An 18,621-nucleotide genomic window follows, 5' to 3' on the forward strand; every position below is an offset into this window, starting at 1 on the left:
TTCATGTATAGTTAAGCAATATTCGATTTTTTGAGTGTAACATAATGTATTGTAAGTGTATATAGCTCATGTATCATAATGTATGATTAGTGTATAGTTCATGTACAGTTAATCAATATTCAATTTTTTGAATGTATCATAATGTATGGTTAGTGTATAGTTTATGTACAGTTAAACAATATTCTATTTTTTCAGTATATCATAATGTATAATCAGTAATATAGAATGATTTACGCAAACCTTATCCAGTAGGGTAGAGAAAGATTGTTGTCGATAGACTATTTCGATGTGGCAGAGTGCTTAAAAGATGATACAGAAATGGGCAACAGTTTCTGAACATGTGCCTTATATCATACAGAACAAACCTTTTTGATACACAGCCAATTTACATTGATGGCATATTTATAGTGATGACATAATATTAGAACTTGGAAGGGAGTACTTACTTAACCTGGAGACTCACAAAAGTGACAGAATATACACTAAAACTACCAGATTACAAGACATTGCAACTGGTTGTTCAGGGAAAGAAGCAACTTCATGCCAAATTCTTTTATGAAGGGGGCAAAGGAAACTCAACAAACACACTTGGCACGACGACCACTAGCTACAAAGTGCCACGTGGAAGCTACACGTCTCTAAATACCATCATCTCGGAAGCCATCCATGTAGAGAACATGCAGCACACTTGCACAAGCACAAGAGAACATGTATACGCACATCTGTCTTCCCACAAAATTTTTCTGATGAAGTCCACTGTCCATCTCTCCGTTTTATACATCTTTACAGAGTTACATTCCCCGTGAATCTCTCACCGTTGGTGAACTCATACTAGCAGTTCTTAAAAGTCTGCGAAATTCTGATATGCTTATCTTTCCGTCTTTGTCAATATCTGCTTCCTCTAGAAGTGGATCTATGGAGCCTCTCAAGCCCGTGTGCTGCAAAAGAATAGTATCATGTAAGTGGATGCCAAACATATTATAACCGAGAAATTCTTCTATAAACCGCCCTTTGGACCGATCACAACCTTCTAAAGTCGGTGGATCACTCTTAAGGGTGATGAAGCATGTAATTTTTTGAGTTAGCATGCTATAATTCTTAGCAACTCTCGCTACTTCTCTTCTGTCTTTTTCTTGGGGTGCCAAAGGGGGTGTTAATTTGGAGTTGTCCAATCTTCTGTCTCAGTGAGGTTTGCAAAGCAAACCAAGTTCCGCACCCGGATAAAGGAGGAGGTTTGCAGTGGAGAGATGACCACCATAATATCAATTGTATCAATCAACCATGGCTCAATCCTAAGTGACGACCAGCATAAAAATAATCTAACAATGATAGGAAGGGCAGCCCGGTGCACTAAGCTCCCTCCCTACTATGCGCAGGGTGCAGGGAAGGGCCAGACCACAATGGCCTATTGTACACAGCCTTACGGTTCTACAAAAAAGGTTGTTTCCACAGTCTGACCCATGACCATCAAGTCACATGGCAACAATTTTACTAGTTACGCCAAATCTCCCCTTCAATGATGAATCATCTAAATTACACAGAGGATTCATACAGAGCAACTAGCATGGCATTTAGGGGTAGTTAATTGCTTAATTGATTTGTAGGGTTGGTCAACGATATGGTTAATGGTAATAACTGACATCCAAAATGCTATGAACTGTTGCTCCTGGAAGAAGACTGTAAAAATATCACATACTATGATACTAACCATTTTAAGTTCTTCTGGAGTAATGAATCCATCTTTATCAACATCAAATTTCTCAAAAGCAGCTTGTGATCTTTGCTGCCACTTTGTAGAATTATGCTCCTCCAACTGATGGACATGTAGAGTGGCAGCCACAAACTCCGGGAAATCAACAAGCCCATCCGTGTTACTGTCAATCTGCCAAGCAATGAACAAAATACTTTAGGTCCCGGAACTGCAGAAGAGACCATATAGTAGAAAGTAATGAACATGCATATGATGAAAACTATAAAGATTATTATATTAGTTGGCACTTGGCAGCAATATTAGCATTGACAATTGAGTAAAGTTTGTAACAAGGATTATGGTGCAGGAAAAATTTGGAATATACAATCTGACACAAAGAAATCCCCAAATATTTGGTCACCAATTTAAAAATGGTGTAGTACAAGCTTGCACACACATTAACTATTCCATCGAGTGTCTCTAACTCCCACCATCGCAAGTACCAAGTAATTTTGCCTCAATAAGGCTCAAGCAGATGGGAAGAAGTCAGTCAACGTGTTCTGTCACTTACTGGATTTGAACTCTAGTCTTTCATGATTTTCATCCCACTTCGTTAACATCTAGGTAACACTCTTGGGTGCATTTGATAACCAATTTCTTCTAAGGAACTTGCACTTATGAGCTATCCTTTGCTATGATCTTCTTGCACACACCTCAACTATTTCATTGAATATCTCCATCTACCACCATCACAAGTACCGGGTAACTTCGCCCCAATAATGCTCAGACAGAGAGGAAGAAATCACCTAACATGTTTGGCCTCTTACCGGATATGAACTCTAGTCTTTCATGGTTTTCATTCCACTTCACTGACTGCTACACAACACTGTTGGGTGCATTTGATAACCAATTCTTCAAAGGAACTTGCTTCCTAATCCTTGCTATTATCTTCCTTTTTTTGAATATGCTTCTTTTTTTATATTATTAAAGTAGTTTCAAACATGCAACAGCCTAAGGCAACAAAAGCGTTTTATACTTGGTAATAATTATCTTATTATTTATTAGATGTCATGTTCTGCTCTGATGCTTCATTACTAGATAAATAAGTTTACCGCTTGAAGAATCTCAAGAACTCGTGATTCTTTCATTTTCCATGGGAGATCCTTTGCAAGGGCCTGCATTGGAAATGAACGTGGTAAGTCACCAAAAATATGACGACCATATGCATACACAATGTTTTTGATCAAGGCATATATACAATTTTTTTGCATCAAGATAACACAAAATAGAGATGTCTCCAATGTTTGCCAATGGCCATTGAGAGTTGTAAGTACGAAACTAGCTCCAACTCGAAAGATGAGCAATACCTGTCTCATTTCTTCGAGACTGATGACACCATTCTTATCCACATCAATTGCAGAAAATTGATCCCGCAGATCAGCGATCTCCTCCTCATCAAGTGTGCTAGCTAACGCCTGCAAGTAGTGGAACAGCATCCAGAAATTTATGTTTTGTATACTGAAGTTACCTTATCACAAAAGGTTTAAGAAATAAGAAAGCAATGAGCTTACACGTAAAGCAAACTGTTTTAGACGACTGTATTTGACAAATTGCCGCATGTTGGATAAAACAGAAATGTCCAGTGGAATCTCAGATGCATCCCCTCCTTCTCGGACCCATGGATGTGCTGAAGATGTTCAAGTAGATGATTTTCAAAACAATTGCTCATTATATCAATAAATTTAAAGGAATGACCACAGTAACATTTGTTTACTAATTTATTTGAACACTACGACATAATGTTCTTATTTCCAAGAACTACAAACAAGTAAGCATATGCTGCATATCTGATGTTGTGCTATAAGTTATCAAAATGTAGAAGCTGTACATCTGGACAGAGAACCATGATTGATATCTATTACCAAACATTGCTGATGAAGTAGGTGAATGAAATGGATAAAGCGAAGTGTACAAATCTTTTTAAGTGAACCTTGAGCTACTGTCGATACATCAGTTTCATCACATAACACCTTACAATCACTAAGAAAAATTGGTGCTTGTGAAAGAACGTGAAGAGCCAATTGGAAACCTTAAGACAGATGATGAGTATAGACCCTTTCAGATGCTCTTGTATTGCAGGTGTGGGGATTTTAAGGTTTAACGCCCTTCTGTTGTGCAGTGTTGTCAAAGGTGCGCTTAAGCCATGAAGTGAGGCTCATAACGTGTTGAGTGCTTTGTCTCATTTAATGCACTTCAATGTCATCATCAAAGTTCTAAGGCACCCTTGCCAATGAGCCTATTCTTAAAAAAGAGGCAACACTAAGCCATTGATGTTTTACTATATTGTAAAAAAGATTCAATTCTTTTGTACAAATATTTGGCATTCATGCTCATAATCATTGGTCTTGGACTAAACATATACACTTTTCTGTTTTCTCCATTTGCACCTTTTTTTAATTAAAGCCCGTGCTTTTTTTGCGTTTAGCACTTAAAGCCCCAACGAACCTTAGAACTTTTATGCGCTTTTTGTTTTTGACAACACTCCCAATTCTAGGTTTCCTACACCAACTTTAATGTGGATGAGGCTCGCTAAAGTTGGTGCCTATACCATGTGAAAGAATCTGAGCATCCAATCCAAAACCATAAGGAAATGGGTGGAGTGGTCCAACATTTTTATGTACCCCTTGAAAGCCCTTAGCTGATATGAGAAACTTTATACAACTTAACAGTACAAATTCAGGATGATATTACTTACATAGGGCCTGAGCAGCAGTAAGTCTAGCGCGAGGATCCTTCACCAGTATTTTCTTTACAAAATCTTTAGCACTGTTGCTTATGTTAGACCATGGCTTGCGACGAAAATCAGGCTTGTTCCGTAGGACCTTAACATTTTGGAAGCAAAGTTAGAGAAACTATTCAAAACCAGGCAAATCACAAAGAATTTACACAATATAAATGTTGTTCTTCTTGAAGTAAAAGTACTTAAATGTCTTGTAGGAAGAACAATTCTTTGGATAAGAGCCTCTCCAAGGAAGCATCAACCAAAAGTGAATTATGAACAAAATAAATAGCAGTAACTTCTTTGGACACAAAAGAGAAAACGATGAAAACATAAGATCAAAATCACTCAATAATGAAATGAAACAAACTAAAATGTCCACAAAGAAAAAAATATCACAGTATCATAGTTAAGATGTTTACGAGAGCATGCAACAAAAAGTGAATGGAAAATCTGAAATTCCAAGAGAGATGAGATTTATTAAGTGAGTGTTAACTTCAAAAAACCACTTAAAGGTATAAACAAACCTGATACACACTATTGAAAAGACAAACAAAGGCAAACATATAAACTTTTATACAAAATCTGCAAGTTCATGACCCCATTAGAGCCCTAAAATTGTGATATCCTTTCTTTAGGTTTCCCAAGTTGAAACAATAATTGAAATCTTTCTAAATTACACTTGATATATTAGCAACTCACCTCTTTGAATATACCATCCTCAGTTTTGTCCCAGAAAGGCCGACGACCACATAGCAAAATGTATGTAATTACGCCAATACTCCATACATCTGATTCAGGTCCTGATCTACGCTTTAATACCTCTGGAGCTACATAATATGCACTGCCGACAATGTCTTGGAACTTTTTCCCTGCATATATAAGTTTCCTATGATAAGCTCATAACTTTACGAGAGAAAACCACAATAATAGCCTCCAAGATCATTAAAGAACTTGACAGATGTATTAAGAATATTAGTACTTCAGCAAGACCAAAATCTGTGGCAGAGAATCCAATCACCTGGTCTGATGAAGTCTGAAAGACCAAAATCCGTCGCTTTTAATGGTGAATCCTCCTTTGTAGACTTAAAGAGAAAATTCTACAAGGAAAAAAGTTTGTTTCAGAAAAGCAATATCAAGAAGCATTACCAAGTCAAAGTAGTATCGAACTGCTTGCACACCTCAGGTTTCATATCACGATGCACCAAACCATGTAAATGACACTCAGCTGCCACTTTTAGCATCTGGCGTACAACTATTGCTGCATCTTTCTCGGTATACCGACTGTCTTTTCTGATTAGACAAATTATGTCAACCCTTATCAGTAAAACTTCATAATCAGCAATTTGAATAAAGAGCCGGGATTCTGCAACTCACAAATAATCAACTGAAACTGGTAATTTCAGAATACTTACTTGGACAAAATTCGGTCCAATAGTTCTCCACCTTCACATAACCTAAAAGAAAACAAAAACTGAATACTCTTAACTTGCCATTCAAGTGGAAGGATTAGTAGTAGGGAAATAAACTAGGACCAGAGAGATTTTAAAAAAAAACTTACTCCATCACAATGTAGACATAATTATCATCCTCGAATGAATTATAGAATTGAACCACATTCTCATGACCACCTAAGGCCTTCAATATCTTGACTTCTCGTTTCACATCCTCAACCGCAATGGGAAGAACCATCTGCAGCAAAAAATGAATTGGTACGATTCATTGAAACTGTGATTGACTGGTAAACAGAAGACTAGATAATCATACAATTAATGTAAAAGTTAACAGTATTGGACAACAGAACAAAAAAAACACATCGAAATTCGTATTCAAAATTCATAGGCCCATCATCCTATAGTGTTGGCGAGAACTCCAGATCTGATGAGAGGAGATAATAGGAGACAAAGCAAGCATAACATTTTACCCAGCAAAAAAAAATTACAGGCCAACAGTGCAGACTTGTTGCACCATGGATCAATGGATAATTGAACATTTGAGAAGTCATTCACCCATAAGAAATAAAAGATTCTGCAAGTACTCTATTCTATAGACTAGAAAACAGCTTTTATGTGAACCACGTCAGTTAGCCATTTTCCAGCAAATTAAGCAAGAAAATAACAGCAGAGTTGCTCATGAAAGCCAATAGTTCACCATTGGCTTTAGTTCATGATTTTCTGAAGTTCGTTGACTTCAGATTGCTACAAGTCCACAATCCCCAAAAGACAATTAAACACCAAGTGCAGCTACGTTTTTCAAATATGATGTCTGTTTACATGGCCAGATTCAGTCTATAGCCAATTAACCATCTACAATAACTACTTAAGCAGGAAAAATCAAGATTCTACCAAGATACTCCTTTTCAGGAAGAAAAAGCTAGTACAGTAGAATGAGACAGCACTAAAAAAACATCGGCATCTACCAACAAAACAAACACTAGATTGGCTGATGGATATACTTTTCTAACAACCTAAGACTGAGTCAACAAGAACAAGATGTGCCTACAGAGGATTTCAGAATCAGTGATGACTGCTAACATCTCAGAAACACATAATAGATTCAAAACAATCCTCTAGAACTTAATAGCAAAAACTGTCCACAACTCCTACATGTGAAAATCAATAGGAAAAATGAAGTTTTTATACTTTAGGCAAGGGGATTACAAGGTGCGGAATCAAACACTCGTCAACAAGGATGAAAGTCGAGGCAGCTAACCAACTAAGCTAAGATTAACCAGGATAAACAAAAATCAGCTACACAAAAGAAGAAAAGATAATCTTTTCTTGATATGGTAATACCTTGTTTTTCTCAATTCTTTTGACAGCCACACGATCTCCAGAAGATTTATCTGTAGCAACATATGTATAACCAAATTGACCATGACCCAACAATTTCCCAATTGTATACCTCTTTTCAAAATCTTTATGATACCCAAAATCTGTTCTTTTCCCACAAGGAATAACCCCACCTTGTCTTCTTGAACTTGGTTTAACATTCTGCTGTGAATTCCTAGGTTGTTTTTGTTGATTTTTCTGGTTAATATTACCTTTATCTCTACACCCTTCTTGATTTCTTGGATTAACAACCGTTGTTGAAGGTGCTTTTGAGGTTTCCCTGCGGTTTTGATGAGCATTTACCGCTGTGTTTGTGTTTGTTGTGGTATTGTTGGTTGAAGGGGTATTGCTGTTTGAGCCACTAACTTTGGAGCTTGAAAAACAACTACCCATTTTGTCAAATGATGTAAAAATGCAATCTTTTTTAGATCATTAGACAAATGAACAAAAATCAAGAATTGGGTATTGTTGTATTTGTACATATAATCAAAAGAAAAAGAGAAGCCCCCCTATTTGGGTGAGAATGTGAAAACAATAATGGAGATTTAAGAAGAAAGTTTGAAGTAGAAAGGAGGAAGAAGAGAAGAAAGAGAGGGGTGGGCGTAGGGGTGGGGGGAGGGTGTTGATGATGGTGGTGGTCAAAGAGACTTTTTTTGGAAGAAGGAAGAGAGAAGGTGGGGGTGGGGGGGCTATGGAAAAACCCCCTATTTTTTTCCAGTTTGGATTTTGGTGAAAGTTGAAAAAAAAAAATCACATTTTATGAATTTTTGTTTCTTTTTTTAAAAAAAATTCTTTCTATTTGGTGTTCTTGTCATTTTTTGGAGTTTGAAGATTTTTTTTAGGGTGTGTTTTGCTTTGGGGAGTAGAAGCCTAAGTCCACTCCTTGCAAACGTATTTCACAAGGTACTCGTTCGATATTTGATATACGTATTAAATTTATTCTATTTTTAGAAAAAAAAATTAAAAATTTCAAATAAGAGAAAAGAAATTTCAATCATCCAACCGTAACTTATATTATATCTACATGTGAAAACTGAAAAAAAAAATATGGTGTAGATTTTGTTGTTAAATTATAATAGGACATGATTTTAAAATTTAAAGTATGAAGTTGAATAATTCGAGATCATGATTTTGTACAAAATCTTAAAATTATTAAGATATTAGTGCATAAAAAAATTGTGATAGAATGAGGTTTTAGCACAATTTTATTATTTATAAATATGTAATAATTAATTGTTACTTGTAATATGCAATTACGCACTAAGGTCTTTTCGTTAAGATTAAGAAGTCTGAATTTGAATACACATTTGAATATTAAGATTTGCATTAAGATTCAGGTGTTTTGATTTTAATACAACCTGTATATTAAGATGTAGTCTCTAAATCTGAATACTAAATAATTAATATCGTTTGTTTTTAATATCTGAATGTGCATGTGAAATTGAACATTATATTGATAAAATATTATTAAAATTTCATTTTAACAAAACATATCACTTTTGATTAAAAAAGTTTTAAAAGTTTTAATAATCATGATTTGGAGTACTATTTTTTCATTCGAAAACCTTGATAAACAATAATACACCAAAAATATTATTACTACCAGTGTTCTTGACACACGTCAATAAAATTTTTTTTATTAATATAGAAAAAAAACTTGAAAGGATTTACGAAAATTAACAGTTCAAGAGGGAAAAAATGGTATTTGATTGAGAAAAGAGAGAAAGAATTTTTTTAGTTATGAGATAAAAGGCATGCTCAAAGCGGGGAAGCGATGATTTATTATTTGATAATTTATTAAATGAGTCTGAAAGTTGTTAGAATCTGATTAGTTCAGAATCTTCAGACCCATTAAGAGGTTTTTTAAAACATAAAACACATGAACTTAATGGGATGAATCTGAATGATTCAAATTCAGACTTAAAAACCAAATGCACTTAATAGGTTGAATCTGAAACTAGACGTCCATTAAAAGCAAATAAATGAAGCCTAACACTATCAATAATCACAATTATCATCTTTTATTGTATAATTACTATTATCATCTTCTTCTTTTCATTGACCCACCTTTACAAGAATACAACCTTCATCAAACATCTATTAGGCAGATAATTCGAACAAATTCTCTATTATTCTTATCGTATTTCTAAGTATACACTCTTTCATAGAATTTTATGTTATAATTAATTCATGAATATAACTACAAAATATTTATCATATATACACAACTGGAGGTCTAAAATGTTATTATCGTGATTAAATTGAGTAATTGATCAAAATAGCTTCTTCACCTCTTCTTGATTTTCACTATCTACATTAAATACTTTTGAAGAATTGTCTTTAACGCACTTATCTATTTATTTAAATACTGATAAAATAACAATTATTATATATTTCAATTTATGCACCTTCATATTAATAAAGAAAAATAAAAGTAATATTATAAAAATTCTTACTATCAATGATTTTTGACTAGTCATATTAAAAAAATAAAATTTGTAATACATATTAATTACCATTTTTGTTAAGCTACCATTTAGTGCTTATAGATATTTATATATAATCACCTCATAAGTTAATTGATTACATAAATATTTCTATATCAAACAATGCATAGGATTTAAACTCATATCAAAATGCTTGGGTTTAATCTATAGACAAATCCAATCAATATTTACATGAAATAAATCATATCAAAATGCTTGGGTCTAAGCCATAGACAAATCCAATCAATATTTACATGAAATAAATTATTACTATTATTATTATTATTAAACACCAAAAAATTCTTCTATGGTCAAAATAAATATTTAGACTTCACTAGAATTAACAATAAAATATTATTAATAATCTCTAATAATCAAATATTTCATCAAGACCTTCTTTAATTCTGCCGATTCATTTATTAAGTTATATCTATTTTATTTTTCATTTATGAATCAAACAATATTTTTCTCAACAATTTCTTCAAAAAATGATTTTCATAGTGTCAAACACACCCAAAGAAAATAAATATGAAATATAAATTAAGCTTATGATGACAAGAGTCTTTTATTTTTTAGTCAAACGCTATTTTAAAATGAAAATTGTATCTACATGATTGATTGTTTATTATTTTGGATAAATTAACAAGAAAGAGTCAAAGTTCTTTTCTTTCTTACGTCGAAAATAAACAATTTTTTTATCAGAAATTTATAATTTAATTAATATAATTTTAACATTTTAAGTATTACTTATTACTTGACATATAGTATACATTTAGACCTCACCGTTAATTTAAGAATTTTCTTTCCTCAAACAACTTTTATAATAATAGCTTGAGCAGGATTGTATTAATTGTATTATATATTGGACAACTTTTATAATAATAGCTTGAGCAGGATTGTATTAATTGTATTATATATTGGATCTATTGATTAAAATATAATTTGATTATATAAATGAAATAATATTTTAATGAATGAAATTCAATTAATGTCACGATCCAAAACGAGCCGCGAGTGGCACCCACATTTATCCTACTATGTGAGCGAACCAACCAATCTAAACCCCAACATTTCAACCATAATAAACGAAAAATAATGCGGAAGACTTAAAACTCATTAACGAATCAATTAAATAACTTCTAAAGTTTATCAATTACTATTCTCAAAACCTGGAAGTCGTCATCACAAGAACATCTATTCTCAAATTACTAAAGCTAAGAGTATCTAAGAAGCTAAAATAAGTAAAAGAGATGGTCCGTGTCCGAACTTCAAGACATCAAGACGTGAAAGAAAGAATCCAGTCCGAGCTAGGAACAATAGCTCACCCTGAAATCTGATATGCTGAAGACTGGCTAGAGTTGCGGTTGAGTCGAAGTCGATGGCACGTTTGCTGCACTCCACAAATAACAAAGAAAGAAACACACAAGTAGGGGTCAGTACAAGGCACAAGTACTGAGTAGGTATCATCGGTCAACTCAAAATAGAAAGCAATATATAAATAATATTATAAAATCAACTACAATACTCAACAGGTAGCAACAACAAGTACAAGAACCATTGGCAACAACACCAAGCACACCTATGAGGACTCAAGCCTCCACACCATACTCATTTGGGAAAAAGGTTCTTTAAGTTTGAGTATATTAAGATAATTCAAGATTCATTCTCTTTATTCCTCTTGTGTCGGAACGTGACACTCCGATCCCCTAATACTACGTGTCGGTTCGTGACACCTGATCCTCTAATACTACGTGTCGGTTCGTGACACCCGATCTCCTAATACTACGTGTTGGTTCGTGACACCCGATCCCCTAATACTACGTGTTGGTTCGTGACATTCGATCCCCTAATACTACTTGTCGGTTCGTGACACCCGATCCCCTAATACTACATGTCGGTTCGTGACACCCGATCCTCTAATACTACGTGTCGGTTCGTGACACCCGATCCATTAACCTCATTCTTTTAGTTCATCAAGCCTTCTTTTATACCAAGGCATCATCATTAATAGAGAGGGTTTAAGGTTTAAGATTCACAACCTCATCTTTCCAACCCATTACAATTACATAATCACATCATGCAAGCATACAATTAAGCATATAAAAGACTTTACAATACTACCCAATACATATCATTCGCTATTAAGAGTTTACTATGAAATAACATAAACCATAACCTACCTCCACCGAAGAATTGTGATCAAGCAAGCTATTCCTCAAAGTCTTTGCTTTCCTCTTCGTTCTCTCTTCTCTCGCTCGTTCGTCCCTCTCTTCTTCTGTCTCTTTCTTCTTTTTCTTATTCCCCCTCTTTTTCTTTTACCCTAATTATCATATAATTAAGTATAAAAGATGGTAAAAGTAACCCACTATTTATTTCAAGGTTATCACCTTTAACCCCTCAGTAATTGAATTATTAATATTAAACCACTAACTTTATAATTATAAGCAGGAATAGTCCAAAACGCCCCTTAAAACTTTTAACACAAATCCGACCCAGCCAGGTTTACACAGCCTGTGACGGCCCGTCGTGCCTGCGACGGTCCGTCCTGCTGCTTCCGTCACAAAGTTCAGAGAGTCGAATTACATTAAAGACTCTGTGACGGTCCGTCGTGCCTACGACGGTCCGTCCTGCCATGTCGTTGCGAAGTTCAGAGAGTTGTTCTCAGTACCCAAATTTCCAGAAACTAAGTGTTTTGGAACGACACACCCTCGACGGTCCATCGTGCCCATGACGGTCCGTCGTGGGATCCGTCGACCCAGACAGTTATTACTAGAAATAAACTCTACCGCTCAAAACGACTAACAGGTCGTTACAATTAAACCATTAATTTTTAAAACACACACACACACACGCACACACACACACACACGCACACACGCGCACACACATATATATATACACACACGCGCGCGCATTATAATTCAATTATATTTGAATCAATACGCTTCAAGAATCATTTTTTATAATAATATGTCCATTCATTCTCAAGACCCTCTTATCCAATGCTCTAATCCTAAATATATGTTGCTTCAAACGATACAAGATAATATATATATATATATATATATATATATATATATATATTGATTAGTATGAAAAATCTCAATAATCAATGATAATAAAATTATATACATCGGGTATTTATATCAGATTCAATAAATATAAAATATATTTCTTGTATATGTATATATATTATTAAACATATAATAATGATTAAATAATATGCATTTTACTTTAATTTAGTGTTTTTTATATTAATTATTTAATTTGGTATAACTATCTGGTGTAGATAATTAATATTCTTCAGTTTTGACATTATATTTAACTTTTTATTGATCACATCATAAAACAATAATATTTGTTTGATACTGGATAAGAGTTATTACAAAATACAAAAAATAACTTATCACAAATGTTATGTCTTGGTAAGCCACTATTTTGAAAGTGATTTTTATATGATTTCATTCAATCGTTGTAGCCGATCATTCTCCAAGATTTCATAGTATTTCAAACATGTGCACTCGTAACTGAAATTTGGAGGTTGTCCAGATCACTTGTTAAAAAATATTTTAAGAAAAAAAAAATAGGAAGATGTTTTCTTTTCTTTTTGGTGTTTTATCTTATGTTCACCAAAGACACTTCTTATATCGAATTTATATGTATGTTTATCTTTTTCATAACGTAATTGATTTTGTATCCTTTTCATTATACTTAATTCATATAAAGGGAGAATTAACTCATTTATAGAATGTAAAATAACTCAACAATTGTCACGACCCAAAACGAGTCGCGAGTGGCACTCACACTTACCCTCCTATGTGAGCGAACCAACCAATCTGAACCTCAACATTTCAACCATAATAAACAGAATATAATGCGGAAGACTTAAAACTCATTAATATAACCAATAAATAACTTCTAAAATTTAATACTTATTATTCCCAAAATCTGGAAGTCATCATCACAAGAACATCTATTCTCAAATTACTAAGTTAAGAGTATCTAAGAAGCTAAAATAAGTAAAAGAGATGGTCCGTGTCCGAACTTCAAGACATCAAGACGTGAAAGAAAGAATCCAGTCCGAGCTAGGAACAATAGCTCACCCTGAAGTCTGATTTTGCTGAAGTCTGGCTAGATTTGCGGTTGAGTCGAAATCGATGGCACGTTTGCTACACTCCACAAGTAACAGAGAAAGAAACATACAAGTAGGGGTCAGTACAAGGCACAAGTACTGAGCAGGTATATTCGGCCAACTCAAAATAGAAAGCAATATATATCAAATAATATCATAAAATCAACTACAATACTCAACAGATAACAACAACAAGTACCATAACCATTGGCCACAACCCCAGCACGTCTATGAGGACTCACGCCTCCACACCATACTCGTTTAAAAAATAGGTTCTTTAAATTTGAGTATATTAACATAATCAAGATTCATTCTTTTTACTATCCTGGTGTCGGAACGTGACACTCCGATCCTCTACTACTATCCTGGTGTCGGAACGTGACACCCGATCCACTACTACTATCCTGGTGTCGGAACGTGACACCCGATCCATTACTACTATCCTGGTGTCGGAACGTGACACCCGATCCATTACTACTATCCTGGTGTCGAAACGTGACACCCGATCCATTACAACTATCCTGGTGTCGAAACGTGACACCCGATCCATTACAACTATCCTGGTGTCGGAACGTGACACCCGATCCATTACTACTATCCTGGTGTCGGAACGTGACACCCGATCCACTAACCTCATTCTTTTAGTTTATCAAGTCTTCTTTTATACTAAGGCATCATCATTAACAGAGAGGGTTTTAGGTTTAAGCGTCACAACCTTATCTTTCCAACCCATTACAATTACATAATCACATCATGCAAGCATACAATTAAGCATATAAAAGACTTTACAATACTACCCAATACATATCATTCGCTATTAAGAGTTTACTATGAAATAACATAAACCATAACCTACCTCCACCGAAGAATTGTGATCAAGCAAGCTATTCCTCAAAGTGTTTGCTTTCCTCTTCGTTCTCTCTTCTCTCGCTCGTTCGTCCCTCTCTTCTTCTGTCTCTTTCTTCTTTTTCTTATTCCCCCTCCTTTTCTTTTACCCTAATTACCATATAATTAAGTATAAAAGATGGTAAAAGTAACCCACTATTTATTTCAAGGTTATCACCTTTAACCCCCAAGTAATTGAATTATTAACATTAACCCACTAACTTTATAATTATAAGCAGGAATAGTCCAAAACGCCCCTTAAAACTTTTAACAGAAATCCGATCCAGTCAGGGTTACGCAGCCTGTGACGGTCCGTCATGACTGCGACGGTCCGTCCTGCTGAGTCGTCACAGAGTTCAGAGAGTTAATTCTGTGGAAAGGCTCGTGACGGTCCGTCGTGCCAACGACGGTCCGTCCTGCCATTTCGTCGTGAAGTTCAGAGAGTCGACCTCAGTATCCAAATTTTCAAAATCTAAGTGTTTTGGAATGAGACACCCTCGACGGTCCGTCGTGCCCATATTAAAAGAAATCCTCTTGTTCTTTCCATATTTCTTCTTTTCTCTTCTTTGATTTACTTGTTCTTCATTGTTGTTTTATCTTGTTGATAACTGTAATTTTTATTGTCAAATCTTGTAATATGTATCGATTCAAAACTCAGGACATGGATATAATTTGAGATAGAGCTCATATAACCACAATTATGGATAATAATCATGCATATGCATAGATTGGGTCAGCATACTACCTCTTCAATGAATTTCTTGCATAAACACCTTTGTGGTCCTCTCTTTATGCCGAAACACTCTATAAAATATATTGTTACAGATGGGATCATTTTATGTACTTCAACATGCTTTGCTTTACTTGTTGCATATACACTATAGCCCATCAGTTCACCCTATGTTGCTTATGCTAATGCCTAGCAAATTTTAAGAGATTCTGCATGTGAAAAATAAATGTTGACGTGTTTCTAGTTTTGTGTTGCGTAATGAGCAAACGAATTTAACTAAATTTTCTATTTGTACAACCTATCTTTAGCATATTCTCTGTATGGTCAAGCGATTGATTTGATTATTACATATCAGTCTTCTTCATGGCACCTTAATGTACACATATTTTATTGTGGATATTATTGATCTCTGTCACCCTTTTAGAAAAGTTTTTTCTACATTTTTGCTAGACTTTTTTAGATAAGAGAAAGTACTTGCCAACATGCTTGTACAGAGGTTAAAATACTTTGCACTAGTAAATGTCTTCCTGCATAAGAACTTTTTGTGGTCATCCTTCCCACCATTTTATCTATTAAAGATTGACTGCCTTATTGACAACTTCTTGGAGCTTAGAGCAACATCAAAATATTTGAAATTATATTAATATTCTTTAATTTTTAGTTATTTAGTGAAGTCTACAAATCTTTGAGATTTAAAAATTTAAACAATTTTGTTATTTTTTTGTAATATTTAAAACAACAGTCTTTAGGTAAAATATATTTATCTATGTTAATGTCAAATATTATTACATGTATGTACTAATCAATCCCTATAGCTGTCAGAAATTTCTAAATGAATATAATTATGATAATAGAAAATTTTGAGTGTATAATAAAGTAATTAGGACCCTCATTGGGTTGTGATGTAATAGTGGAACTACTTCATCCTTAACCAAAAGTCCTGGGTTCGAGTTCTGGATATGGAGAAAATTTTGTTGAAAGTGCCACCCTCAAATGAGTCATACGGTATGCAATCCAAATTTAGCTAGGTTAATCGAGTTTTGATGTTATAGAAAAGCAAACGGGGAAAATTTGGGGTCGAAAAGTTTTTTTGTAGTGACTTGAGATTTTTCAACCTAGTCAAGATTTTGAAGAATTTGAAGTCATTAAGGTGTAGGGAAATCTGGTAAAAATTGGGTGAATCATTTATGTTTTTAATTGCATGAGTAGTTAGATAACTCGTTAAAGAGCTCGTATGACTTTACGGAATTGAATTTGAGCGAGTAGAACTTACGAAATCAATCTTAGTGTAAATAATATTTTCTGAGCGTCGTGGCTCAGGGGTGTGTTGTGAAATGGGATTCTTGAAATTTTTGAAATAGCTCTTTGTCTCGTGCAACCCGTCCTGGTGGGGATTTTCGCCGCTCTAGCATAGCCGCTATATTGGGGTTGAGGGTCGTTGTGGCGGGCTCGACATGACGTAAGATCGTTAATAAATCCCTTAATGACCTTATTATATACTTTTCATCTTTTAGAGCTAAGAAATGAACCCAGGCGACTCTTACTCGTTATTCACCATTCTTGAGGCTAAAAATAAGTGTTTCACTTCCTGAATCCATTTTTCATTCCGTCGAACGTAATAAAATGAATTAATATTGATGGGTGAGGGTTTTGATGTAGATTCTATGGTAAAAATAACCCTAAATTGGATACATGGGATCATGTGTATGATCTAGTGTTCATAGAATTGTTATAGTTTCGGGTTATTAGCGATTGTTTGTTGATTCTTGTGTTACTATGATTGTTTGTAGACCAAGAACAAGCGGAACGAATTCGAAAAGAGCAGAATCAAGCTTCTTAGGGTTTCAAGCTTATTTCGAGATAGGTGATGATTGTGATTCTATGATTTGTGATGTATGAATGTTCTTGCTTTATTATGATACTTGTACGTATATGGCTGTTGCATTATTGATCACACTTGTTGTAAATGAGATAGACGAATGACTATATGCCATGAATGACTCGTAATTGTATGACTTGAAAGTATACTTATGTTTGTGATTGTGGTGTGTTGATGGATTGGATTGTCACGTTCCGACATAAAAATGAGATCAAATTGTCACGTTGCGGTATAACTATGAGATCAGTTACCACGTTCTGGTATGCTAACAGTCTGGGTTCGGGTTCCATGAGAGGACAAACTACTTGACATAATTGTCTATATTGAGAATTGTGAAGTTGATCGTTGTACGTAGATATTGATAACATTGTATATGTTGATATATATGCATGTGGTTATAATGTTACGTTATTTGACTTGCCTATGTTACACTTAACCGTGTGATTCTACAATTACACTGTGGTTGTGTATTGATTATGCATTTGCTCTTATTTTTGTTGAGTATAAGGCATCTTCAAGTGGCAATTGACATACCTCGCTTAGAAGATCAGTGATCATTGCTTCGAATTCAAGGGTGAGCCAATTCTTCCGGCCTATATGAAATTCTCTTTCGTCTATGTCCATCATTTTCGATTTAGACATAGTCTTAGTCAGTTGATTAATTAATTAGATTGTGGTTGCACCCCTTCTTGTTTAGACTCGTTGAACTTTAGATATTTTGGTACATTGACTTTTAGGTTCTAGGCATTACTTCTATAATGTTAGTTTATTATTGTTAGACCTTTGTTAGGGTTTATGGAAACTCTATTTCTTGCCTTGGTTTTTGACTTGTTCTGTATCCTTAAATGTTTTAGTTTTTGGATTAGTTGCTTATTTGGGTTGTAATTGTGGTTCTTTCACCGAAGGGTTAATGTGGGTGTCAATCACGACGATCTGAATCGTGACAAAGCTCCAATATAATCAAATAGAAAAATTATTTTACAAAAATTATATTATATTAGTGCGAGTAGTTGGAAGATGCACTCACACACACCACCCAACCCTAACCCCACCTTAAAATAAAGTAATTGTTGAGTATGTGTTGACAGTCATATATAAGTTAGGAACATAGTTCTTTCTATGAATCTCCCACACAAATTTTTAAGTAATTCTTTTGGTTGGGATTTTTGGATGTAGTCAATGGTGTAACATTAGAAAATTTTTATTTTA

General features: G+C 34.3%; 1 protein-coding gene across 2 annotated transcripts; it reads right to left on the reverse strand.

Moving 5' to 3' along the window:
* Positions 1–166: 166 nt before the first annotated feature.
* Positions 167–7,940, reverse strand: LOC100316879 (calcium-dependent protein kinase). Of its 2 annotated transcripts, none has more exons than NM_001247678.2 (12): positions 7,265–7,829; positions 6,031–6,161; positions 5,885–5,926; positions 5,651–5,762; positions 5,491–5,569; positions 5,172–5,341; positions 4,446–4,572; positions 3,262–3,377; positions 3,058–3,165; positions 2,803–2,865; positions 1,709–1,882; positions 167–938 (listed from the first exon to the last, which is right to left on the reverse strand). In NM_001247678.2, the coding sequence occupies exons 1-12, from the start codon at positions 7,691–7,693 to the stop codon at positions 792–794; spliced, it is 1,698 nt and encodes a 565-aa protein (NP_001234607.1). In that variant the 5' UTR covers positions 7,694–7,829; the 3' UTR covers positions 167–791. The 2 variants fall into 2 exon arrangements, with proteins under 2 accessions (NP_001234607.1, XP_010317648.1); XM_010319346.4 differs by having other exon boundaries at positions 255–938; positions 5,651–5,786; positions 7,265–7,940.
* Between the last annotated feature and the right edge of the window lie 10,681 nt (positions 7,941–18,621).

The sequence above is a fragment of the Solanum lycopersicum genome, chromosome 3 (genome assembly GCF_036512215.1).
Source record: "Solanum lycopersicum chromosome 3, SLM_r2.1".
NCBI classification, from domain to species: Eukaryota; Viridiplantae; Streptophyta; class Magnoliopsida; order Solanales; family Solanaceae; genus Solanum; species Solanum lycopersicum.